This window comes from Enhydra lutris, unplaced genomic scaffold, assembly GCF_002288905.1.
Source record: "Enhydra lutris kenyoni isolate GAN:26980312 unplaced genomic scaffold, ASM228890v2 scaffoldscaffold93, whole genome shotgun sequence".
Taxonomy (NCBI): Eukaryota; Metazoa; Chordata; class Mammalia; order Carnivora; family Mustelidae; genus Enhydra; species Enhydra lutris.
Genome location: NW_019154177.1, coordinates 2,667,345 through 2,693,041, shown reverse-complemented (window position 1 = coordinate 2,693,041; position 25,697 = coordinate 2,667,345). Strand labels below are relative to the sequence as shown.

At 48.3% G+C, this 25,697-nt stretch overlaps 1 protein-coding gene, 4 non-coding genes and 1 pseudogene across 6 annotated transcripts; 4 read left to right on the top strand and 2 right to left on the bottom strand.

The window, feature by feature from the left end:
• Positions 1 to 2,113: 2,113 nt before the first annotated feature.
• On the top strand, positions 2,114 to 15,005 carry LOC111162578 (butyrophilin subfamily 1 member A1). Of its 2 annotated transcripts, XM_022527079.1 has the most exons (8): positions 2,114 to 3,086; positions 7,763 to 7,898; positions 8,107 to 8,454; positions 10,330 to 10,611; positions 12,047 to 12,196; positions 12,674 to 12,694; positions 12,784 to 12,810; positions 13,211 to 15,005. In XM_022527079.1, exons 2-8 carry the CDS (start codon positions 7,820 to 7,822, stop codon positions 13,876 to 13,878), a joined length of 1,575 nt encoding a protein of 524 aa, XP_022382787.1. In that variant the 5' UTR covers positions 2,114 to 3,086; positions 7,763 to 7,819; the 3' UTR covers positions 13,879 to 15,005. The 2 variants fall into 2 exon arrangements, with proteins under 2 accessions (XP_022382787.1, XP_022382788.1); XM_022527080.1 differs by lacking the exon at positions 12,674 to 12,694.
• On the bottom strand, positions 11,383 to 11,888 carry LOC111138580 (annotated as a pseudogene).
• Positions 15,006 to 17,832: 2,827 nt separating the features above from the next.
• On the top strand, positions 17,833 to 17,915 carry TRNAL-CAG. Its single transcript has one exon. It is a non-coding gene; the product is annotated as a tRNA-Leu (tRNA).
• Positions 17,916 to 21,432: 3,517 nt separating this feature from the next.
• TRNAT-AGU lies at positions 21,433 to 21,506 on the bottom strand. The gene has a single exon. It is a non-coding gene; the product is annotated as a tRNA-Thr (tRNA).
• Positions 21,507 to 25,088: 3,582 nt separating this feature from the next.
• Positions 25,089 to 25,161, top strand: TRNAR-ACG. Its single transcript has one exon. It is a non-coding gene; the product is annotated as a tRNA-Arg (tRNA).
• A 441-nt stretch (positions 25,162 to 25,602) lies between these two features.
• Positions 25,603 to 25,675, top strand: TRNAV-CAC. The gene has a single exon. It is a non-coding gene; the product is annotated as a tRNA-Val (tRNA).
• The last annotated feature ends 22 nt before the right edge of the window (positions 25,676 to 25,697 follow it).

Sequence of the window (25,697 nt, the reverse complement as noted above, 5' to 3'; positions counted from 1 at the left end):
ATAAGTAGGGGGAGCAGCAGAGGGAGAGGGAGAAGCAGGTTCCCCACTGAGCAAGGACCCCGATGTGGCACTCGATCCCAGGACCCTGGGATCATGACCTGAGCTGAAAGCAGAGGCTTAACCTTCTGAGCCATCCAGGGTCCCCAGAAATTCTTTTTTTTTTTTTTTTTTTAAGATTTTATTTATTTATTTGATAGACAGAGATTACAAGTAGTCAGAGAGGCAGGCAGAGAGAGGAGGAAGCAGGCTCCCTGCTGAGCAGAGAGCCCGATGCGGGGCTTGATCCCAGGACTCTGGGATCGTGACCTGAGCTGAAGGCAGAGGCTTTAACCCACTGAGCCACCCAGGCGCCCCTCCCCAGAAATTCTTGATCTTGATTGAAGTTGAGTTCTGGCCCCACGTTGGGTATAGAGATTACATAAATAAATAACCATTTTGAAAAAATTGGAAGGGATTCTCAAGGTTATAAAATCCCAAATACCTTTAGATCTGAAGGAGATTGTGGTCTCTGAGAAAGTAAAAACCAGGTATGACCGCTGCTGTCAACATCAGACTAGACCATTCCGTAACTGTGGAGACAAAACACCTCCCCTCTGTAATCAGGCTGGAGCACAGACAAAAATACAAGACCACATGCAAACCACAAAAAGGACCATACATGCCTGTCTCAGCTCGCTGCTGCTTTACCAATTACAGTTTTAACCGGCTCTGTTCTACTTCCTAATAAAAGTTGGAATATTGGATCCCAGCCTCCTGGTTTCCAACAGCATCCATCCAGAGCAACCTTTCCAAACTCCCAACCAAACTGAAATCCTGCAAATTCCTCCCACGCCCTCTCACTGAAACCCCCCACCTCCCAGCCCCCCCACTGTGTGCGGGATCCATGCTGCTTTCACAAGTACCATCAAAGTCAGCTGGGTTCCGCCACAGGTGGGCTTTAGCTGGTGGGGTCCAGCATGACCACAGAAAAGTCAACCCCATCAGGCTCCCAGCCCTCGTTCCCATCCATCCCAAAGTTGGCTCCAGACTTTTGGGTAAGTTCCCCAAGTACAGCAACATTTCTTAACATCCAGCGCCAAAAGGAACTTCCTGCAGATTTCTAAGAATTTAAACTGAAACAAAGTGCATTCTTGTTCATGATTTATTGATCCGTTTTCAGTAATCAGGTATTCACAGAAGGGAACAGTCACTCCATTGTGTGAATCATAAGCACTTTCCATCCTCCTTCCCATGTCTTAAATCTTAATTACTTTAGTTCTGTTTATTTTCCAAAGAAACTCCTAAAAGAGCTTGGAGAATTCTGGGGTTATCCCACATTTTTCTTTCTTTCTTTTTTTAAGTGGCTTTTTTTTTTTTTTTTAAGATTTTATTTGTTTATTTGACAGACAGATCACAAGTAGGCAGAGAGACAGGCAGAGAGAGAGGAGGAAGCAGGCTCCCTGCTGAGCAGAGAGCCTGATGTGGGGCTCGATCCTAGGACCCTGAGATCATGACCTGAGCCGAAGGCAGAGGCTTAACCCACTGAGCCACCCAGGCGCCCCCCACATTTTTCTTTAAACAAGGCTTTGCATCTCATAAAACCTCTCTGTTATGGCAGAATGGAAGAACCACAATTGTACATATATCAGTGACTCTTCATTACTCTGGGATTCTGGGCTTCTGCTTACTGGATTTGAAGCCTCAGGATACATGAAAATGAAAAATAATGACAGCATTTTAGCAATAAGGGCAGAGAGAAGACAGTGTAAATTGCCTCAGCTTTCTCCTTAGGAGACATCTAGGCCTCTTGGAAAGTGACCCTAAGATTAGTGAACTCATTTCTCCCAGAGTAACTTGAAGGCATATCATCTGTAGCTGATAATTAGGAAAGAAGTTGAGGGGGGAAGGGGTTGCAGGCAGGAGTGTGGTGGCTATGGGCTGGGAGTGGAGGCCAGGGAACAGGCTGGAAAAGGTCTTTTCATGAGGATAATAGACGATTCTTAGCATGGTGTCTCATTTCTTTGGAGAAAAAAGAGGAGCCTTCAGAATCTAGCATTCACTCTCCCTCCCTCCCTCCCTTCCCCTCCTTACCTCTTCTCAGTCTCCCTCTGCGTGTGTGTGTATGTGTGTGTGTCTGTCTTGTCTGTTTCTCAGTACTCACCTGCATGCATACACTTTTCTGTGATACTCACCCTGAAAGATCCTCAGCCAAAAAGAGGCTAAACTCTGTTTTTTCAGGTTTTTATAGCCTCCCCAAAGAGGGTGAATGCATGTAGCCATGCTTTGGAGGGTTTGCCTACCAGGTAGCAGGAAAAGAGGCTACATTCTGGAAAGAACTCAAACAGTGGCCCACACAACCCTGACCCTTTCCCAGGATCCTCCTATTTTCCCCTGTTCGGTCCAATTGCACTTGGCCGGCTCCAGAAAGTTCCCTGTCTGTCCCTCCTCTGTGTTTCCTGGAACTCTCCATTTCGAAAGCATTTCCAGGAATATGACTCAAAGATGTCCCCACTCAATCAGACCTCAGTGTCTTCTTGCTCCCCAGGGCACACTTCATCTCCATCTGCCTCCACGAGCCCCTCTAATACACAGAAATCCGTCTGTATCGTCTCCAGGTCTCCCCCCTTCCTTTTTAGCCGCCCTTCATACATGCAAAGCCTGGTGTGGCAACTCACGTAAATTGAACACAGGCTGGGTAAATAGGGGAGTGGGATCACTGTTACAATGTGGACATATCATTAGGTCACTTCTGATTATTACCAGCGTGCCAACCATGTGTGCCCCAAGAAAGAGCGGTTGACCACAAAGCTCCCTCACAGGCCACTGCGTTCAGTTCGACACCTGCTTGGTGCCCATTTGCTCTCATCCTTTCTCCTAGCTCGGTTCAGCAAAAGAAAGAAGCGCGAGACCCTGAGCCAGAGCCGCCCCTCAGGGCCATCTCCACAATCATGGAAAGCCCGGAGCCGCCGCCTCACCTGCGGCTTCTGAGTAAGGATCGAGGTAAAGCTCTGCAGACCAGCAGCGGGGGGGAGGACTCGGATCCTGCTCCAGGCCGACCGGATCCGAATCTGCTATTTAGAAAACCCTCCGGGGAAGCATAGGCTCCGGTAAGTTAAAGAAGCCGGACTCTGGGAGGGACGGGGTGGGGCGGGGATGACCGAGTGCTGATAAATCATCCGGAGTGTTCTGTGGTGGAAACGGTACTCCGGCTGTTGGAGGGTGGGAAATATGCCTGATGAGAGCACAGAAAAGTAAGCAAAGGAATGAGATGAACCATTTAATGCCTTCTCTCCTCCGTCCCCGAAAAGCACAAGAAGTTGTACAGGAAAAGAAATGACATCAGATGTGATACTTAGATCCATAAAAATCACAGCTACATAACCAATAGCATTGGAAACATTGAACAGAAGGGATCTATTTCTGTTGTATTAGGGTTCCCCAGAGAGACAGAACCAAGAGGATATATACAGATATATAGAAAACCATGTGTTAGGAGCGCTGGTTCCTGTGATTATGGAGGCAGAGAAGCCCCCTGATTTGCCCTCTGCAAGCTGGAGGCCCAGGAATAGTGGGAGCGTAGCTCCAGTCCAAACCCCAAGGCCTGAGCACCAGACAGAAGGATAAGATGGAGACCCTCCCGCCACCAACTCAAGCAGAGACCAGACTGTCCTTCCCCCGTCTTTTTGTTCTCTTCAGGCCCTCAGTGGAGTGGATGAGGGCCATGCACATTGTGGAGGGAAATCTGCTTTAACTGTCCGGATTCAGATGCTTGTCTCTTCCAGAAACATCCTCACAGACACACCCAGAGATAATGTTTTATTAGCTCTCTGGACATTGCTCAGCCCGGTCAAGTTGACACATGAAGTTAACTGTCACAAGAATTAAACTGTCATTGACTTCAATGATAGGGCTCTGCAAAGTAATATCGAAAAATGGGTATGTCACAAAAAGTGACAGAAGCTGGGAGGCTCAGTTCGGTTGAGCGACCAACTCAGTTTCAGCTCAGGTCATAATCTCGTGGGTTGGTGGGCAGGGGGATCTCTTTGAAGATTCTCTCCCTCTGCCCCCACCCCTGCATGTGCACACACTCTCTCTTTCTCTTAAGTAAATAAACCCATCTTTTAAAAAATTATGTTAAAGTCTTGAAAAAAATGTAGATAAATGCCAGATAAAACAAGCAAGCAGGTGAGGAGCTGTTTCTGGGCAATGAGGAGAGGGGGAGCGGGACTGACAACTTTGCTTAAAAGCTCTTTAACTGGATTTTTTTTTTTTTAGATTATTTATTTATTTATTTGACAGACAGAGATCACAAGTAGGCAGAGAGGCAGGCAGAGAGAGAGGAGGAAGCAGGCTCCCCGCAGAGCGGAGAGCCCATGCGATGCGATGCGGGGCTGGATCCCAGGACCCTGAGATCATGACCTGAGCTGAAGGCAGAGGATTTAACCCACGGAGCCACCCAGGCGCTCCCTGAGGTGTTTTTTTTTACCTGAGTTGGGCAGAGCTGCAAGCTCCTTCCTAAACCCCCTTTGGTTATGCTGCTCAGATGGGACCCCAGGAAGGTGCAACAAGGGAAGGAAGGAAGGTCTAGAAGACTGGCGGCACACACTTGCTTCTGGAAGAGGTTGCCCTTAAATGAGCTTTTGAGGGAAGAGCAGGAGTTTGTCCGCAGATACGAGGAAGCAGATGCTCTAGGAAGAGAGGCCCTGCCTGTTGTTAGCAGGGCCATCTGGAGGCCTGAAAAGGTGTGGGTTGAGCCCCTGGGTGGTCCTCAGAGGGGAGGGAGAAGAGGCCCAGAAGGAAGCAGGGAGACCGCTAGATCCTACAGCATTTTCTACACTGTAGTGTCTGAACTTGGTGCTGGGGTCACGGAGGGAACATGTAGGGGTTTTTAAGCAAAAAGTGACAGGATCAGATGAGCACTTGGGCAGAGTCATCCTGGAAGTCTGGCAAGTCAGCTGGAGTCCTACTCTTCTGTTAGTCTTACTCATAGTCTCAATTAAAAGGCAAAGTACAGATTAGGGTGGTGAGGAATTTAGGCCACAAGTATAATACAGGACTGACATCTTTGATTTATACAAAGTGCATACAGATTGACAAGAAACAGCAGCAGAATCTTTCTGGGGCGAAAATGGACAATTTGCCTGAAAAGATCACTTCCAGAATACATTAAATGGTTAATATGAAAAAGAATCAGCCCCATTGCCATATAAATGCCTAGCAAAGTACTATTTGACTGGTTTCACCCCTTGCATTAGAGATGTGGGCCGTCATGGCCATCAGCGATGGCAGGAATTAGATGAGAAAGACATTTCCATTAAGGGTGTGATCAGTTCAGGAGGGAACTTTGGCAAAACACTCCTGATTCAACTTATAGACCTGATGACTGTATTTCTGAGAATTTATCAGAAAATTTGTCAGGAAGTTATCAATGATGTGGACAAAGACTTATGTATAAAGTGCACTAGTTATAGTGGGCAAAAAAGAAGAAAAAAGAAAAGGAAAAACCCACCCAAAAACTTACTAAGATGTCCCACCCTTTTGGGACGATATGATAAGGAGTAGGCATAAACAGTGTTTCAAATTACGCATATCTTCATCAATTCTGCCAAAATGTGAATCGAGGCTATCATTAGTTGGTGACATTATGAGTAATTTCTACTTTTTTAAAAATGTTTTTCCAGGATTGGGCGGCCGGCTTAGTCAGTAGAGCATGCAAGTCTTGATCTTAGGCTTATAAGTTTGAACCCTACATTGGGTGCATGGGTTACTTAAAAATAAAATCTTAAAGGGACACATGGGTGGCTCAGACAGTTAAGCATCCAGCTCTTGATTTTGGTTCAGGTCATGATCTGAGGGTCACAAGATGGGCCCCGAGGTGGGGCTCTGGCTTAATGTTCTCTCTTCCTCTCCCCCTGCCTACATCTCAGCTCTCTCTCTCTCTGTCTCTCAAAATAACAATAATAAAAATAAATATTTTAAAAGTCAAAATGTTTTTTCCATATTTTAAAATTTTTTTTGTAACAATAAGAAATTGAGTCCAAAATAAGGAAATGCAGGCCGACTTCCTTACAGGGAGTAACTTCCAGGCCTTGAAAACTGAATCACACAGGCATTCCCAGCTTGCCTTTAATTTTCAACTCACATCCACAGTAGAATAACAGTTCACCCTCTTCTAAACCCCTGTGGTATTGAGCACTTTACTTGTGTAATCTCATTTAATCCAGTGCCTTTCCAAAGAAGGCATTATTAATGACATTCCTAATTTAGAGGTAGAAGAAGTGAGCTTGAAGAGGTGAATGAACTGGTTTAAGGCCTTAGGATCTCGTTTTAGTGTTGTCTTGACCCTCTTCCTTTTTCACCCGACTGCCTTTGATTTAGTACAGCTCATCAACATATATTCTGGGCTTTGAGCTGAAGACCACAAATGCAGACCCCCTCATCTCTCTGGGAAACTACCCCCGCCCCCACCCAAAGTAAATGCATCTGGGGCCTGGGGGCAGGCTTTGCTGAGAGCACTTCCCCCTTCCTTCTTCCTGCCCTTTAACTTTGCCCCTGGGGCCAGGAGCAGCTCTGTCACTCCGTGGCCAGGCTCCTTGGTGCCTCTTCCTCCAAGATCCGAGGTCAGTACCTGCGCCTGCCCTGGCTCCCCTGAGAGAGCCAGCAGCCAGGAGGGCATCTGCTGTCCTTCCGGCTCCTTCCTCCCTAGTCCTGGGCCCTCTAGCCTGGACCCTGTGCTCTCTCCAGCTCCCCTTTCTTGTGACTTCCCTCTTTTCTCCTCCAGTTCAGTCCCCTGGCTTCTGTCTCTGCCTGCATTGCTTCGTCTTTATGGTCATTGCAGAAATTGAATATCAAACTACCATATTTGGGGAAAAAGAGGCTTTTTGTAGAGCAGTGAGTGGTTCCAAGACTTGTTCATTGACAGGCAACCCATTACGGGGTGCTGCACCTCACAATTCCCTTCTAGGATTATCTTGGGGTTTTAGGGCCTGTGATGTGGCAGTGTACATGCTTGACTGTTATGCCCGAGTTTTCGCGTCTGGGAGACCACCCAGGAGCCAACACCGATGCAATCACACGAGGGTTTATTTGACAAGCTTAAGCTTGGGCCCAAGTATACCCGACACAGAGGAGTAGGGACTTGGACCCTGCACCAGACTACAGTCAGAGTTTTTAAAGGCAGAGTAGGGGTGGACTTGGCGGTGGGCGAGGACAAAGGGGGTGTTCAGAAGGGCTATCAGGGTAAAGAAGACTGTCAGAATATTGGAGTCCTGGTTATTATCAAGCCAAGGCCATTTGTCCCTCTAATGAGGCACTAACATGAAGACAGTTGGGAGTTTCCTGGTGGAATGTCATATTCCTCCTATCAAGCGTCCTTGTTAGTGAGATTTAGCATTGAGACATTTGTAAACCGAGGGAGACTCCTGTCTTGCAGGATTGTGATTTATGCAAGTCAACTATTTGTTCACACGTACTACCGAGGGGAGGGGAGCGGGAGGAGAGGGGGTGCAAGGTGCCGGCTTTTGCTTTGTCAGGATGGCTGTACTTATGTCAGGGCTGGACTTGAGGTGGGTACAGCCTTGTTTTTCTTGGCCTCCCCATGACCAGACTGGGTGGTGGGTGTGCGGTGCCAACTTCTGGACCGATGGAGAGTCTGCAGTGGGAGGAGACAAGGGGGAGGCTTCAGGTGCAAAGATCTAGAGCGTCCCAAGTTGGAAAGAGCTGGAGGGAGAACGCAGCAGAAGGGGGTTGAAGAAACTTCGTGATCTGTGCATTCATCTCCTAGGCGGAAGTTCTGACGACAGGAGGCCACCAGCAACGTGCTGCCCCAGAAGGGCTGGAGATGGCGGTTTCCCCGAAGTCCTGCCTCCACAGCTGTCTGCTCATCCTCGCTTTCCTCCCGCTGTCCAAGCCGGACTCTGGTAGGTCCCGCCTGGGTCTCCCTCTCTGTGCTGCCCCCCACAACCCAGGCTGAAACCTCTCCGTACGGGTGAGGCACCCACGTGGCTCTCGCTAGCGCCCTCCGCGGGGGTCCGGGTGGACTCAGAGCTTCCGTCGCGGGGACCAATTCGGATCGGAGTCGGTGCTCAGCTCCCCCCGCACACCCCGTCTGCCCCCTGCTTTTCGCAGCCCAGTTCGACGTGATCGGGCCGCCGGAGCCCATCCTGGCCGTGGTGGGTGACGACGTCGAGCTGCCCTGCCACCTGTCCCCGAACGTGAGCGCCGAGCGCATGGAGCTGCGGTGGTTCCGCGGGAAGGTGGCGGCCGCGGTGCTGGTGCGCCGGGATGGGCGCGAGCAGGACGGGGAGCAGGTGGCCGAGTACCGCGGCAGAGCCACGCTTGTGGACCGCGACATCGCGGCGGGGCGCGTCGCCGTGAGGATCCACCGGGTCAGGGCCTCGGACGACGGCGAGTACCGATGCTTTTTCCGGCAGGACGGAAGCTACGAGGAGGCCAGCGTGCACCTGAAGGTGGCCGGTGAGCGCGCGGGGTTTGGCTTCCCCGGTGACTTCTAGGCGGGGTACCTTTTCTTAGGGCCCCGTGACTTTGGAAACCACCGGATTCTTTGCCTAAATCCCTCTTAGGATGGAAAGGGTTGGCAGGCCTGGAGTGGGAGGAGACTGGCAGGTTGAGAGTGGGCGCAGAGCATTTCGCCATGTAATTAGTTCAGTAAATGCAGCATTCTTCGGGAGTACACCGTAATATGCTTGACCCAGTCTCGGAACTGAACATGTAAGTCGTGTCCGTTTTTCACCATCTGATGAGGCTGTGGTTCGCATCTTTTGAGGCTGCTTCCTGGGTTCGTACCTAAGGTCGGATTTCCTGAGGTCCTAGAGCCAGGCTGCTCCTTAACATTCTTGATCCACCAAGAAAAGTTTTTGGTTTTTGTCTTCTTTTTGGCATCAAGCCCAAGTTCAGGGTGGAAACCATAATGGAAACGGTAAGCAGTCAGGAGGAAAGCCTGCATTGAGCTCTGACTTTCCCACTTACTGGTGAATGGAAGCGAACAAATCTCTTTCTGACCTTGTTTCCTACTGCAAAACTGGGCGTGCATCTATCAAAGATTTTGCAAGAATGAAATAAAGTTAGACAATACCTAAGAAACTGCCTTGTCGAAGCTTGCAGAAGCATTATACACTTGTGAGATATTATTACTGTGCCTCAGACTGCCCCATAATTTGCAGCATACGGATGCATTGCCTTTTATTTATAGATTAAAATAAAGGTAAAGTTTAAAAAATACTGGGGTGTGATTGGGGTCCCTGCCTCACAACAGGGTGTCCCGTGTGGTGGCATTATGTGTAACTCACATTGCCTTTTCAGGGAATTAGCTTCAAAGTTGATTATAAAATCCTAGAGATGTGATGGCATAAAACTATCATTGTTATCTTTATGAGTGATAGACGTCTTTTTTTTTTTTAAGATTTTATTTATTTGACAGAGAATGAGAGAGCACAAGTAGGCTGAGCAGCAGCAGAGGGAGAAGCAGGTTCTCCACCAAGTGGGGCTCCATCCCATGACCTTGGGATCATGACCTGAGCTGAAGGCAGCCACTTAACCGACTGAGCCATCCATGCGCCCCTGGGTGATAGACATCTTTGAGATGCTGCTGAAAGTGGGAGCCCTTTTCATGAAAAGAATCCACACTGTCATGTAGACACACACCCTGGAACTTGGATTTCAACTAACAGTGTGGACATGTGTTTGAGGACTTTTCTCTGCAGCTTGATGTTTTTCTGTACTCTATAGAATTGTAACAGAATAATCAGGATGAAGACAGAAGGGAAAAACAGCTTTATGTTGATATGTTAGGACATAACTGTGTGTGGGGAAGACGAGGTTGAAACCCATTTAAGAAAATTCCTGTATCAGTATTGCAGGTAAAGGAAACTTAGGCCATCAGCTACAATCTCAATGCAAAGAACCTCTAATCCCCTTTCTCCTCAAGGACACTCCTTCTCTGATCATCCTCAAATGCCCACTCCTAGTTCTCTTTCTCAAATTCATTTCATAATACCTCCAACCTCAAAGCCCTCTCCCCTCTCTGGAGCTCCCTTACCCGCCTCTAAGCCATTGAGCTCGCTGCTCCTGCTGATTAGAAAAGCTCCCTATGTCTCTCCAGACTCCTGCCCTCACTTCAGACCCTAACTCCCAATATGGCATCCCTCTGTGATAAGGTTATGAAATGCCTTTTATTGATACCACATCTTCTGTGTGTCATGAAATAGGGGATAAGGCCCTCCCACTCCCAGTCCCTGTGTGCTTCTCTTTCTCAGACTGTGTAACCCTGTGGTTATAAGGCTCCCAGAAGGGTGTCCACTAAAGGACTAAGGCCAGCTTCTCTCGCCACAGCTCTGGGCTCTGATCCTCACATCCATATGGAAGTTCGAGAAAATGGAGAGGTCCAGCTCGAGTGTACCTCGGTAGGATGGTACCCAGAGCCGCACGTCCAGTGGAGGACATCTGGGGGAGAGCAGTTTCCATCCACCTCAGAGTCTAGGAATCCTGATGAAGAAGGCCTGTTCACTGTAGCAGCTTCGGTGATCATCAGAGACCCCTCCATGAAGAATATATCCTGCTCTATCCGGAACCTCCTTCTTGGCCAGGAGAAGGAAGTAGACATTTCCATACCAGGTCAGTGAAATCGATGCTGGAGTCCTATCGGACACAGTTTCAGGGCCCATATTACCTGGGACACTTGCCCAAGGCCCTCATGGTAGTTTTCTGCTGTCCCTACCTAAGCTCCTGACCACTGACATGAAGGAGTCCCACCAATTTCATTAGAAGAGAGAAGATTCTAAATGCATAACATCGGCCTCAATCTCAATGAAATTCTGGATTTTCCATTTTAGGAGATATATCTTAGATACAGAAGCTTTGTCTCTGGGACCTTCTGTCCTTGAGTAACAAGAAAACCCATTTCCACCCTTGCCCCTCTGTCTTCCCCATCCTGTGCTAGAGCTCTGTCTAGGTTTCCAGGGTCCGCAGGAAAGCAAATATTCTCATTATTCACCCCAAGGCTATCTCTGGTTCAGGCAGGAACCTCTCCTTATTCTTTGGTCATTGAGTCCCATTCTGTCACACATGGAGGTGACATTTTCCCTTCCTGATTTACTTCCTACATCGCCTTGGCTCCCATTCTGCATTGATAGTTAAGAAGGAATTTCCACATTAACATGAATCGATCCATTACTTTATTTATTTCCCACGTCCTCTCCTGAAATGACGCTTCTTTTTTTCTTGCCCATGATCAAAAGTTTATGGGAAATCAGACACTGAAATAGATCACTGTTGTATGCCTTACAGAATTAAACACAATTACATTTTCTTGGAACATTAACTGGGATTACTGAACCAGTAAGGCTTTCTGGAATATAACAGAAATTCAAGAGGTTGTGGGGACCATTAGTGTTGCTTTCTTCTAAATGAACACCCTTCTGCGAGTCTGGCCTGTCCTCCTGATGCCTGGCCCAGCACTGTTGATCAGCCTATACGAAGAACCACCGTCTGAGCACGGCTGACATCCAGGGTAGTCTTGTAGCAACTGGACATTTTCCATCCATAAAATAGGAATTTGGGCTTTGAACTAGCCTTTTCTTTTCATTTTGTTTCATTTCTCTTAGGGTTTTATTTATTTGACAGAGAGAGAGAGCATAAGCAGGGGTGGGGGCAGAAGGAGAGGGAGAAGCAGACTCCCTGCTGAGCTGGGAGCCAGATCCCAGGCTCCTGAGAGCATGACCTGACCTGAAGGCAGAAGCTTAACCAATTGAGCCTCCCAGGTGCCCCTAGCCATTTCTTTTGTTTTTTTTTCTCTGTCCCTTCCAAGGGCAGGTTTAGTAAATCCCTAGCCAAAGGCCTAGCCAGTCACCACCTCTAAGTCCCCACCTCACCCCTAGTGAGCAGCACGCCATCAGGCCCAAAATTTTTCTGAAAAGCTTAGAGCAGCAGCCTTGGAAGTTCTGTTGTTTGCCCTGGGAGGAGTGGGAGAGGACCAGGTCATCATCAGAAGCAGAGCTGGACCTGCTCGGAGTCGCCCAGCAACTTGTCCTTCTTGGGGCTTTTGTTTCAGCTCCCTTCTTCCCAAGGTTGACTCCCTGGATGGTGGCGGTGGCTGTCATCTTGATGGTCCTAGGGTTTCTGACAATTGGGTCCACAGTTTGTACTTGGAGACTCTACAAGGAAAGATCCAGACAAAGAAAGGATGAATTCAGCTCTAAGGGTAAGTAAGTCACAGGCTGCTTGTCAGGCATGCTACCAAGTGGGGTTGGATCCAAGTCCTTTGGGATGGCTGCCAATGGGAAGATACTCAATTCCAGAATTCTGAGAGTCGAGGGAGGGGGGATTATAAGGCACCAGAAGCCACTGATACCCAATATGAAGGTCTGGGGTGTAGAAGGAGTCAAAAGCAATGCTAACTGAGATATCAGACTGCTGTTCTCTCACTGTCCCCTCCTCAGACTCTCTCCTCACTTCTAACTCGGTTTCCCAGTAAAGATGAAAGATCTGATCTCAAGCCAGTAGGAACTTCCTGCACATTTCTTAGGAAAAAACCCATAATTCTTGTTTCTCATTTATTGATAAAGTTTCAGTAATCCTGAACTGACCTTTACTCCTTTGTGTGTCCCTCACACCAGTTTTCTCCCCTCCCTCATGTCTACTTTCAAAGGTCATTAAGGTATTTTTGTTTGTTTTCCAGAGAAACTCCTGGAAGAGTCCAGTAAGTTCTCTCTTCTTGTCATAAATTCAACAACAAGGTGTTCTCTCTCTCGTTAGGAAACCCATCACTGACTTTCTCTTTCATTGCAGGATGGAAAAAGGCTACGGTGCACGCAGGTCAGTGGCTCTGAACTTCTCAGACTTCTCAGGGGCTCTGAGGCTCTATCCCCCAGGGATTCAAAGTCCTGTCATACTTGGAAATAAAAACGCTAACCGATTGTTGTGGTGAGGATAGATAGGGGAAGATGATGGCGAACGGCCTCCACATTTTCCTTGAGGCACATAGAAGGCCCTTGGAAGACATTTAGAAGACAAGCCCCTCTGACAGGGACCCATTAGGCATTGGTGACAGTCAGCTCACACATGATGGGTGACAGGAGGAGGCCAAACAGCTCTCCTCCTGAGGGGGCCTGACAACTTCTCGAACAGTCCTCTATTTCTTTTTGGAGAAGAAAGAATAGGTCTTGTAGCACCTCATGCTCACTGATGCTGAGACTTGTTCTCTGTCTCTCTCTAGTGGATGTGACTCTGGATCCAGACACTGCCCACCCCCACCTCTTTTTGTATGAAGATTCCAGATCTGTCCGGCTGGAAGATTCACGTCAGGAGCTGCCTGAGAAACCAGAGAGATTTGACTCCTGGCCTTGCGTGTTGGGTCGTGAGACCTTCACGTCAGGGCAACACTTCTGGGAGGTGGAAGTGGGAGACAGGGCTGACTGGGCAGTTGGGGTGTGCAGGGAGAATGTGGTGAAGAAAGGGTTTGACCCCATGACTCCAGAGAATGGGTTCTGGGCTGTGGAGTTGTATGGGAACGGGTACTGGGCCCTCACCCCGCTGCGGACCCCTCTCCCCCTGGCAGGGCCCCCTCGTCGGGTTGGGATTTTCCTGGACTATGAATCAGGTGACGTCTCCTTCTACAATATGACCGATGGGTCCCATATCTATACTTTCTCCAATGCCTCATTCTCTGGCCCCCTCCGGCCTTTCTTCTGCCTGTGGTCCTGTGGCAAAAAGCCCCTGACCATCTGCCAGGTCACTGATGGGCCTGAGAGAGTCACTGTAGTTGCTGATGCCAAGGCCTTCACTAAGGAGATCCCACTGTCCCCCGTGGGGGAGGACTCGGCCTCTGGGGATACCCTCCATTCTAAACTAATCCCTACCCAGCCCAGCCTAAGGGCATCTTAAGGAATATCCCAGCCCAACTGCTTCCCTTTGTCCTAAGCCCCCCACCCCCCGTCCCCCCTGACACACCAGCTGCCAGGTCCACCCAGGCCCTGTTTCTCCCTGTTGGGTAGGAATCAGTTGGTCTTGGGGAGGTAGTGTTGTTGCTGCTAGAGAGTGTGGGGTGTAGGGCCTTCCTCCTCTGTTTCTGTGCTGATACTCAGGGCAGGGAGGTGACTCCGAAGCTGCTTCTAGCATTCTCCTATTCCCAGAGACCAAATCCTATAGGGAGAGAGAACTCAGCGATCAAGATGGGGTTAGACGGGCATGGGGTTATGACAGAAACATCTGAGTCTCGAGAATAGGGATGTGTAAAGGAACAGGTTTTAGGCAAGCAGGGAACTCAAAAGGTTCTGGGAAGATAAGATTCAAGGCTGAAATCCCATAAAAGAACTTGGGGGGACATCACAATGGAGGACTGTGAGGGGAACCTAGGCCAATGATGAACACCTGGCTGGCTTCTAGACTTTCGGGGCCTATATGTCCAGTTGTCGAAGACATGTCCTGGAGAGTAGAGGAAACTGGCCCTACTAGTGTAGGATCTGAGCCATCGGCTCGGGGGCTTGGGAGGGGATGAAATGATCAAGGCTGAGGGCCAAACTCTGATCCAGGAGAAAACTTCAGAGGAAACCCAGTCTGGGTGGCTGGTCTTGCTCCTGATCCTGCTGTCCTGTCTGCCTCAGCCGGCCTGTTTCCGACCCCAGGGGTCCTTCCAACCTCACTCCCCAGACCCAGCACAAGTTTCCAGCTCTCGTCCTCTTTTTATATAGAATCTGTCCATTCCAGAGCCTTTCCAGGACCTTTCTCAGTGACATCACCTCTTTATCTGCCAGGGTCGGGCCTCGGGGCCCCTCAGCCCTCCACCCTGCCTCTGGGTTAAACCCCCAAACGCACCTTCAGTTCATTCCCCCACCAGCCTTCACTCCCCCCGCCCTGTGTCCCCAGGTCTGCTTCTCCCCAGGCCCCAGACGCTACTCCATCCCTGGGTGGGCCCAGCTAGGCTGAGCACACTTGCTCAGTCTGCATTTTCCTGGCTACGCGTGGCTCGTCATGCCCACGGACTGCAGATTTTTCCGGGCTCACACCTTCCATTTCCAGAATTTTTTTTTTCCAGTTTCCAGAGTAGATGTTGCTCATGGTCTTAAGCTAATAAATAAGTATGTTGATTGCTGAAGGCGGCATCTGCAACTTTTCTTTATCCCGACAAGTGGAAGTGACATAAAAACAGGAAAGCAGCTGCGTGGGAATGCAGCCGGCTGACCACTGGGGGTCTGCGTGTCCAAGACTCCCCTGCAGGCAGGGTTGAAGGGGTGGGGGTTGGGTGGGAAGGGGGTTTGGGGGGACCCCATCTCTCCTCCTAGAAAGGTAACCGGACTCCTGGTGTAGGTGAGTGAGGCTACCTCTTCAAATGTTAACAGTACTTTTCCAGGAGGAGGCAATATTGGGGAAATTTTAAATGGTAATACCTTGTAATTGGAAAACAAAACAAAAAACCCTGGTGATCTTTAGAAACCCCTTTTCCGAAGATTCCTGTTTGAAGAGCCTTAGAAGTTACCAAGGTGACATCCGTTGGCTTGGGAGAGTCTTAGGCGTGAAGAAGGTCAGGAGAAGAACAAAGCAACTAAGTGGGCCACCTTTAATTTGGCCCCAAGGGCCTGCACCCGGAGAACCAGATAGAAAGGGCCCCTTCCTCCGTCATTTCATAGATCCCCAACACCGTGTCCTCTTTCCCATGCCTCCGCCTCTAACACGTCTCACCTGATGCTCTCCACCCCGTGCCACCCCTCCCCCATGGTCCCCCTGGGAGAAAAACATTATTTACCTAGCTTTAAGTGTTCATTTGTGCTCAAATTATTCTTTTAGAAAGTCAAAGAAAAACAAAGTCCAAAATTTCTTTAAAAATACTTAAGAACCTCCGGCCGTTGCTCTGGTGATGTAAGGTATAATGTAGAACCTGAAATGTACACATGAAATCATCCAGAATAGACTGGACTGCCCCAAGAACCCTTCTCTGAGAACAGAAAGACGATCACAGGTTTCAGTCATCTCTGTGATTCCTCTCCCCTTCCCCCTTGACCTCCCCAAAATCCATGATTTCTTTGACCATTCAAGGAAAATGGCCACCAGACAAGAGTATTGAGATGACAGCAGATTCGTTGGAAACATTTGTGTTCCTTTCCAACCCCTCCCACCTCCCCCAGGTCTATCCTCTTCGCATGAGACACTAATGAGGAAGAACTTACCTGATGAGACTTGAGGCTCTCTTTCCAGCTGGCACCAGCTACCAGGGCCTAGAGGAAATGATCAGTGTTGGTAGGTCTGGCTTTATTTCCCAATTTTCTAAAAGAGACGACAGTGGTCATTGCTGGACCTCTAAAACCCAGAAAGTTTATCTGCATCCTTGAGAGAGATATTTGTCTTCAGAAAATGCTTACATACCATCTCCTCCCATACAACCACTCCAATAATCGGATTTTAACCTTCTCTACAGATTGTTTCCATTTTTTCTCCCGGAGAGGTTGGGCTCTGGCTTTTCAGGTACCTGGGAGCACCTTCCTTCGGGCATAGTCACCGTGGCGATCTGCAGCGAGTCACGTGCAGACATGGCGGCACAGGTGGGCGCGCGCACGGAGACCACGCGCATCCCTTGCAAGCGCACTTTGAGCTCCTGCACTCTGATTCACACCTGTTGGGGCCAGAGCCCTGTAGCACAGAGGCTGGAACACTTCTGAATGGGGCTCTTCCACCTTGCCCTTAAACGAAAGATTCACCCTAAAATAATGATCTCAAACTTGGGTGCACAGGAGCATCCCCTAGGGGTGGAGGGAAATCTTACCAAATACCATTCCCAGGTGGCACTATCCACAGGCTTTCCGGTTTCACCTCCTGCGGATGGCAGAGCGGGGCGTCCGTGAGGAGCTACAGGGTTGTGCCTTAAGCGGGTACCTCGCACACCTGGGCACGGCTGGGAATTACGCGGAGCGCCTGCTAGCCGCGCACGGCAGGACTCTCCCTCCCGCGTCCGATTCGGTAGGTAGGGATGGGACTGGGAATTTGCCTTCAACTGGTTCCCTGGGGGTGGGGATTTGGTGCATAATTGAAGAGGCGAAGCACTGGAGTTCTTTCACGGAATTTTCGTAGCCGTGAAGCGCCCAGGAAAGCACGTTCTCGGGTGGACAGAGGCGAGACGACGGGTCTAAAATCCGCCTGGCGGTCAACGGTCTAGTTCGAGCTTTGTCTGAAACTCGCGCTTCCGGTCGGTGCTCTTCTGGGCACAGGGTCCTGACCGTAACGCCGGGCGAGAAAACCCGAAGCAGGTCGCATCTGACCTTAGGTACGTTCGGAAAGCGGCTGCAGGAGACGCCTGGTGTCGAGGGCGCCCCCCGCCGGGTTTACGAGATACAGAAACTACTCGCTTTTTGTTTCCTTTTGGAACGATGGCAGTAAAACATCCGTACAGCGACGCCCGCAAATCCTCAGTGCACAAGAGCTAAATGCACTCAGAACGAGAAGCCGGGCCAGCCGGTTCCCGGGGTGGGGGTCGGGGGCTGGGGGGCTAAGCACCGGCTGGGAGGTTTACAGGAGAGGCTGGGGAGTCTGCGAGCACCTGCGGGCCCGGCCTAGCGCCTCCTGGGACAGCGTGTGTACTCCGGCGTCGCGGGGCCTTTCACTATCTAACTAGGATGCCGCGGAGAGGAGAGAGAGTGCCCTGCCCGCACCCGGCCCGCCCCTCCCGGGGGCCCGAATCCGAGGTTGCACCGCCCGTGCCCATCGACCGCCCAGCAACCGAGCGCCCCGGGCGGCTCTCCAAGGCCTACTTTCTCTCACTCTTTCACCAGAGTTCTCGCGTCTTGAGCAAAGGGAATAGTGTTTCCGCAGACCCAGAAATAAATTTGGAGCAAGGCTCAGACCTGCCGGGTCAGGATGGCCGAGCGGTCTAAGGCGCTGCGTTCAGGTCGCAGTCTCCCCTGGAGGCGTGGGTTCGAATCCCACTCCTGACAAGCCGTTATTTTTCTATTGTTAAACTACTGAACGTATCCCACCACCTTTTCCTATATTCCCCACCGTGGAATGATCAATTTAAAAAAATTTCTTATCATCGCTCTAGAATTAAGCACTCTGTACCTGGAAGCCTTTTAAAAACTAGTAATTTTCATCTTATCTCCTCTTTCTTACATTCAAGAAATTGAAGGAATGTTGACTCCTAAATTACACTGATCTTCCCAGGACCCCTCTTTTGTTTTGTTTACTTACAGATTTCTTTCTAATACCCTTTTCTCAATCTCATTTCCTATCCCCCACCCCCATAAGAAATTACTGGAGAAAGTCATCTTTTTCTTTCTAAACGTGTTTGCAGAACATATGCTTTTGGTTTTAGCTCTCGAGTTTTTAATTCACGTAAATGACGCTGTTTCATGTATCCCATTCTATTTTTACTTTATTCCTGTCCTACTATGGTGTTTAGGTTTATTTATGTTGCTAGACCAATCGCTTTTAATTGCTGCACAGAGATCTGCAAGCGTGTCTTTGCCTACTCACGCAGGGATGACTCCCAAATTGGGCCCCATGCCTTGTCACCACAGAAAAGGGTGCCATCAGTGAACATCTTCCTGCATACTCCATTGTGAAGCTTTCCTTGACATACAGTGGGAGCATATGGCAGGTCATGAGGGCCTGGCAGTTTGCAAAGTTTGCACTTCATAACAAGATCCAGGACCCAAGGAATGTGATTTAGAAACACAGAAATTCATGTTTAGTGACATCTTCAGAAATATCCCTCAGGTTCAAGTTTCCTGATGTCCAGCCTGTTTATCTTAAGCATTAATAGCTAGTTACAAATATTAGCATAGAGTGTTTCTATTTTGAACTCTAAACTTGAGGATATTATTATTCTTACATGATTTATTGCAAAGCCACAAGTAATGAAAAATCTCAGGTAACTAGAATCTTCTCACCTTTCCTTTTTTAAAAAGAAATCCAATCTAATACCTGCTTACAAAGACGGAAAACAGGGTGAATCTGTTTTATGATCACTGATATTCAGAATCATTCAGCCTCCTCCTAAATTCCTCAAAATTCACAGAAACGTCCATACATATACTGAAAGAAAAGTGAATTGGTATTTCGTAGAAAGATTGTCATCAGTAAGGTTAGAAAGGAACAACCAAACAAGGTTTCCTCTTATTGCCCAGGTGGCCACATGTTCAGTCCATTTCTGCCCATTTCGAGTCCCCACTTGGGCCTCGGCAGCATAGGACAGAGGAGGAAATGGCATATAGGTGCAAAGAGGAGGAGCATTTAGAGATATCTGGAGGCCCAACAGGTTGGTTCAATGCTATTCAGGCTACATGGGCTCACCCCTGACTCTGCCACTTCTAAGCTGTATGACTGTGTACCCCCGTGCCTTGGTGCCTCCTCTTTAAAGTAGGGGAAATAACGGAACCTTCCCTTATAAGGATGCAGCGGGCATTGCGTGACTTAGCATATGTCGAGTGCTTGGCAAATAACAAATGCCTGGAAAAGAATAAACACCAGATAAATGGTACCTTTTCCCCTGATAGGGCATCTGCTATCTCTGGGGCCTGTGTGGAACTCTGGAGATCCAGAGACAGCACTTGCCCCAGGAGGTAGACAGGTTGGCCATAAAGTCAGATAAAAAGCAAGTAGATGAGTGTTGCTATCCAGGGTCAAATGGGAAACACAGTCCCTTCTTTCTCCTTCTCCTCGCAGGAGAACCACAGCAGTCCAGCTAGAGACTCGACTTACTTTCACAACCAGTAAATTCAAATGCCACCCTTACTGCTTTGGTAACACATGGTCTGTTTGAAAACAAAACAAAAACCCACGAAGCAAAAACAAAACAAAACAAAAACCCACGAAGCAAAAATAAAATAAAACAAAAACAAAAACCCCATGAAGTACATGATACTTATCAACTGTCAGGTCAAGCGCATCTGGGGTCTTCATGAGGCCACACATGGTGAGGATACTCAAAGGCCTTTGGTCATGTCCACACAAAGAAGAGTTTGAGGTGCAGACACACCTTCTCCCCTCATTGCTTCCACTTACCCACCCTGGGCATCCTCTTTATAACCTCTGGTCACATGTCATTTCCTTTGCCTGGAGCACTTTGTCTACGTCTTCTCCCCAGGCTGCAGAAGTTGGTTAGAATTCTCACCTGGAATATTCCATTGCTTCAGTAACCAGTGCCCTTACCTCAATGGTGCAGATCTACTGAGGGCCTCTGGGCAGGAAGCATCCCAGGAAAGGCATTCCTGGACCCTGATGGAGCCGGATAGTGAAGCTTAAGTCAGATTCAGTAACAAGGAAAAGTCATGGTCTAGTGTTGACTTCTACCTGGTGACTCAGCTGTCCTCCGCATTTGATAGACGTCTGTACTCGAGACCTGGAAGAAAGGCTTTCATGAGCCCAGGATGGGAGGTTGTAGTGAAAAATGCCTTTCCATTGCTGTCTGACGCCTATAAAGAAAAGTGGGAGTTAAGTGGCAGAGTGCAGTGGAGGAATTCTCCATAAGAATAGAGTTGTTTCCTGAACTAGTCCTCAAAGTCCTGGGACGTTTTGTTTCTACAGATAGGACAAGAGATCATAGTCAACCCTTGACCATCTACATAAAATAATGTGCTCTGAAGGTAAAAGCCAACTGGTGGAACTTTCTGCACCGGGTGGTGGGGAGCTTGGTGGTGGGAGATGAGCAAGAGAGCTGCTAACAGCTACAGTGAGGTTCCATTTCTCTTGATTTGGTTTCTGTAGGGCCCTGGCTGCGAGTAGAACTCCAGACTACTTTTCCACTTCCCTTTTTTTTTTTCCTTCCCTCTTGGAGAGTTTGGGAGTAGGCGCCTCAGCTCTTCTGGACTTCCTCAAATCAGCCTGGAAGCTGCCATTTTCAGGTCTGCCTGTTCTAGGGGGCTAGCCACTCTGATAATATAATCAAGTAGATGCTTCTCCCTGACGACTTCTTTTCTGAAATCTTGATGACAAATATGTGTTCCTGTTTGATTTTCCCTTCCAAAAAACTCCGGGCACAAAACCACCTTTTAAATTACTTACTTATGGTTTGTGTTATGCAGCTGGGTTTTAGTGGCTGCCAACAACACATTTATCAATCATGGCTGAGGTTGGCCTTTCTAAAAATACCGCCTGCAGATTGGGAGCGTGTATCCGTTTGGAATTCCCTCAGGAAAGAGAATAGAATGACCTGAGATGATGCTGTTGCTTGTAGTTTAAACTTGGTGATTTTGCGTGCTGCTTTCCCCGGTTCCTTTAGTAAAGTGATAAAATGTATTACATGCGAAATAAAGATGTTGACATCAAGAAAGATAGAAATTCTTTCTCCCTAAAAGAACGCAACTTCATCTTCATACCTTCTCTTTGCAAACAGTCAAAGCGCCTACCGTTAGGCCCGTATAAAACGCTTGAGTTAAATTCCATAGGGGAATTTACCCCTAATATTACACTTTGATGGCTCGTCCTCTTCGTAGAGGGCGGGAAAACCACAAAAGGCCCCGCTGGGATTCGAACCCAGGATCTCCTGTTTACTAGACAGGCGCTTTAACCAGCTAAGCCACGGAGCCAGCACGACTGCTTGGATTCAAATCGACAGTGAAAAGGAATGATCTTTGTTTTTGTTGGGTGCATTTCTGGATTTTTTTCACCATTGAGGGTCAGGAGCAGTCCAGATGCTTCTCCAGACCCTAAAGATGAAGCAGTTCCCGCTTCGCCTCGGGAAGACCTAAGAAACCGCGCGGCTACAGGAAAACTGAGTCCCCTTCCGGCGGCGCCAGAGGCGTCTAGTCCCAGAAACTGCGGGGAGAGCGGTTCTTCTGCCTGCGAGGGGAGTGTGACCTGCGGCCCGAGGCGGGGAATGCGCTCTGCTCACCCCAGAACACTTCCAGCACCGAGAATTGGTCCCTCGGGAAGCGAGCTCTCGGTCCTGTAGTTCAGTGTTTAATTAAAAGTCCAGTCATTCCTTACCCCATTTCTTTCCGTAAAATTGGGTTTCACCGGCTTGCTTCTTGCTTATAATGTTGGTTAATGGAATTCCAGAGTCACACCTTAAAAATACAAGACTTCATATTTAAAACCCAGTCTTAGACAGAAAGGAGCGACCCCCTCTCCTCTGCAACTAGAGAGGGGGAGAAGCTTTCTAATCCCAAAACTTGTCCAAAGGATCTGTTTGATAAGGTGTCAAATTGAGAGCATTCACAAGAATTTCTATATTGTCATGGGGACTTGTGTATTTGTAACTGTTCCCGGTTTATTCTATTCTCTGTAAAATAAATCTGTCCTTGGGAATGAAATTTGAACAGAGAGCATCAGTGAAACTCCCAAGATTTTACAAATCACGGGGCCATAACTGTGAAAGTAACCTCCCCAACGAAATTATGATTGGTTATGTTGCTTAAAATTTATTGTCATGGTGATAATTCCGAAATCCACATTTCAGTTTTTCTACCCCGTGTCGACATCTGAAGGATTTTGCTGTCACGCCCTAAACGGCAGCAGTTGGCAGTTAACCTGCGCCTACATGCATGACGGGGAGTGAGGGGCTGAGTGTGAAAACGTGACTCTACTAGATTTCTCATTTCAGTAAAACAAAGTCTCTGAACCAGTTTGAGACTCCATGAAGTAAGCACCTATTTCTTTAATATTATAAGATTAACCTCATATTATTATTAGGGTGCCTGGAATCAGTATAATCACAAACAGCACAGTCACTTCACCAACAGCTTTGACCTAACTGTGGCAGGCAGAAAGATGGTAGAGCCAACAGTATTTTGCTTGGGTTTTTCCTTTGGTGAGCAGCTGTCAAAAGGTACACAGCAATTCTTGGAAGTCAGCTGTTTAACAAGCCAGACACAAATCTTGGGGGGTAAAAACTAAGACTTAGAGCAATCATTTCCAGAAATCTGGGTGTGAATTCTACCTTCTACTCAATTCCCAATGTGACTAGCAAAGACCATGGAAGGGACTCTCACATTGGCTCTCTTGAACACATCTGAAATTGAAGAAGGTGCAGATCTCCACGTCATAGACTGCTGACAACAGGCGAGCGGCAGATAGTGCCATTTTCCATACACTTGAGAGAGAAACCGGAAGGACAGTGTACTGAGACACAGAGGATGGAGAGGAGTCCAGCACTGTGATGGTTAGCCTGATGTGCTCGCTCGGCTAGTCTATGCTATCCAGTTATTCAACTGAACACTAATCTACAGATTGCTACAAAGCTATTTTGTAAATATGGTTAATATCTACAATTAGTTGACCATAATATATATAATATAATTATAATATAATATAATATAATATATAATACTATAATATCTACAGTTAGTTGACAGTAATATGGGTGAGCCCACCAGCTGAACCAATTATTTCCAACCAGTTGAAAGGCTTTGAAAATAAAATGGAAGTTTTCCTGAGGAAAAAGAAATTCGGTTTCAAGACTGTCGCATCAGATCCTGCCTGACATTTTCTTAAGTACAGGCCCTCCCAGCAGAGTTCAGACTTGCCAGTCCTAGAAATACTTCTTCATTCATTCATATTCTCGTACTAGTTGTGTTTTTTCTGGACTCTGTTTCTCTGACTGGTACAGCCACTGAAGAAAAGACTGGAAACTAGAAACCGGAACTTTCAGAAAAGAAGGCATGGGAGAAAGCTCTCCAAAAACGAAATGAAAGCCTGCCTCAGCTCATGCCGGCTTGTGAACCTGGCAGAGAGGTTTGAAGCAGCAAGAGAAGCTTTCAAAATCTGCACAACAAAGGGAGGAGAGCAAATGTGGACAGGGCCTCCAGTTCTCTGAGCCGAAGCCCATTTTAGTGGTGCAAGATGGAATCAATGGCTCCAGTGACACCTTGGGACCTACCCTGTCCATGCTGGGTATGTGATTAGCACAAAATAGGACCAAGAATTACCTGTTCGCTTCATTTCTGAAAATTCAAGCATAATTGTTCATGTTTCCAAACTTCTTTCAAGAAATCTCCTTTTGCTTCTTATAGGGAGGGGATAGTCTCTGAACTGGGTTGGGAAAATACATTTTTATCTTGACTAACTTGTTACTGAAATTATGGGTTTTCTTCGACTATGAATGTAGGCAACAGATCACGGTTGTATTTCAGACTTTTTGACTTTATTACTTTCGGAAATCATAAATATTTTATATCAAAGTACAGTTGTTAACAAATTGCTTTAAATACCATTTATGCTCATGAGTGCTTTGAAATTACAGTATTTATTAGACCTCCTGCTATATATTGTCATTTAGTGCATTAATAAAGGAGCACAAGTATTACCATATCATACATTTTTAATATTTTAATAACATATTCCAATACAATTGATTGCCCTTTGACATCTTCTGTATTTATCTTTTTTCGTTATATTTAAAAGTTATTTTGTGAGGCAGCCCATAGCCGCCAAAATGCCCTAGGGGTACAGTACAACACCTCGTCAGAAGTCCCCTGCTCTACTGTCCAGGGGGAAATTCCTAAGTAGATAGACTTTAATGTTATGCAGAAAGAGTAGCAACATGTATGATCTTCCAAAGGGCTGCTGACATCTTATGAGCTGAAAACAACTATTTTCTAAACTCATCGCGTATGTCCTCAATATCAGGCAGTTTCACTCAGTCCGTTAACAGCTCTCAGCATGTTCGCAGCGCTCCCCGAGGCATGGAGATAACAATTACTTCTCCGAAATACAGAGGCCGACTTCGCACACGGAAGAGATGCTTCTGTGCTTGCTGAGAAAGCGAACGAGTGAGAGCATCCATGTGCGTGCCGGCTGATGCTGCTTCCCTAGCCTTCCCGGTTTGTTAGCTTTCCTTCAAGGGCTTATCGTGATTGTTTTACTTAGGTAATGAATGCTTCATGGTCGTAAGCTTCGCGAAGGGCAGGGATCGTATCTCTTTTCTCCTCGGATCGGCTTCCAGCGCCTCGAACGGCAGGTAACACAAGCTGGTGAGCGAACGCGTGGATGCAGGGGGGCGCGGGCAGAGAGGACGCGGCCGCCGGGACGCAAGCAGGCGGCTGCAGGGGACCCGCCGGGCGCTTAGCTTGGGCAGCGGGGAGCGCGGCCCCAGCGCGAGCGCGCCTCGCCGGGACCCGCCGGCGCCTGCGTCCTCACGAAGGCGGACAGGCGCCCCCACACTCCCGCGCGGGCCAGTGGCGCAATGGATAACGCGTCTGACTACGGATCAGAAGATTCCAGGTTCGACTCCTGGCTGGCTCGGGCGCGTAATATCTTTTACTCCTTTCCTCTGCGCACACCGCCGAGGAGGTCTATGGAGTCCGAAAATTGGGGCGAAGGGAGGTTTACCTCCAAGTTCTCCGGAGCAAGAAGCCGGCGCTTTTAGCACAGTTGGGTCGTCACCCCCTGTCGAGCCGGGTGCGCGCGGAATGTGCACGGTGCCGGGGCATGCCCATTGCGGTCGAGTTTCATAAAGATTGAGGACTCTCTATTGTTTTCCTCCAACTGGTCATTTTCAGAATAAATGGTTAAAGATTTGGTTTTAGGTTTGTACACTGCAAGGGCTTGATCTGCGTCCAGTGGCGTGCTTCGTGTGAGCGCTCGAGGTGCACGGATGCACACGCATGTAAACACTCATCTGCAAGGACGGGAGGGCGTGTTCTGCAGGGAGAACTGCGCTCTGGAGCAGTGTTTCGCCGCCGCGTTTCCGTAGTGTAGTGGTTATCACGTTCGCCTCACACGCGAAAGGTCCCCGGTTCGAAACCGGGCGGAAACAAGTGGTACTCCAATTTTTAACT

Excerpts from the sequence above, each read along its gene's own strand:
- LOC111162578 (XM_022527079.1), top strand. The coding sequence starts at position 7,820 with ATGGCGGTTTCCCCGAAGTCCTGCCTCCACAGCTGTCTGCTCATCCTC. Across the intron at positions 12,197-12,673 it reads GGATGAATTCAGCTCTAAGG|AGAAACTCCTGGAAGAGTCC; the intron begins GTAAGTAAGTCA and ends TTTGTTTTCCAG. Across the intron at positions 12,695-12,783 it reads GAAACTCCTGGAAGAGTCCA|GATGGAAAAAGGCTACGGTG; the intron begins GTAAGTTCTCTC and ends CTTTCATTGCAG.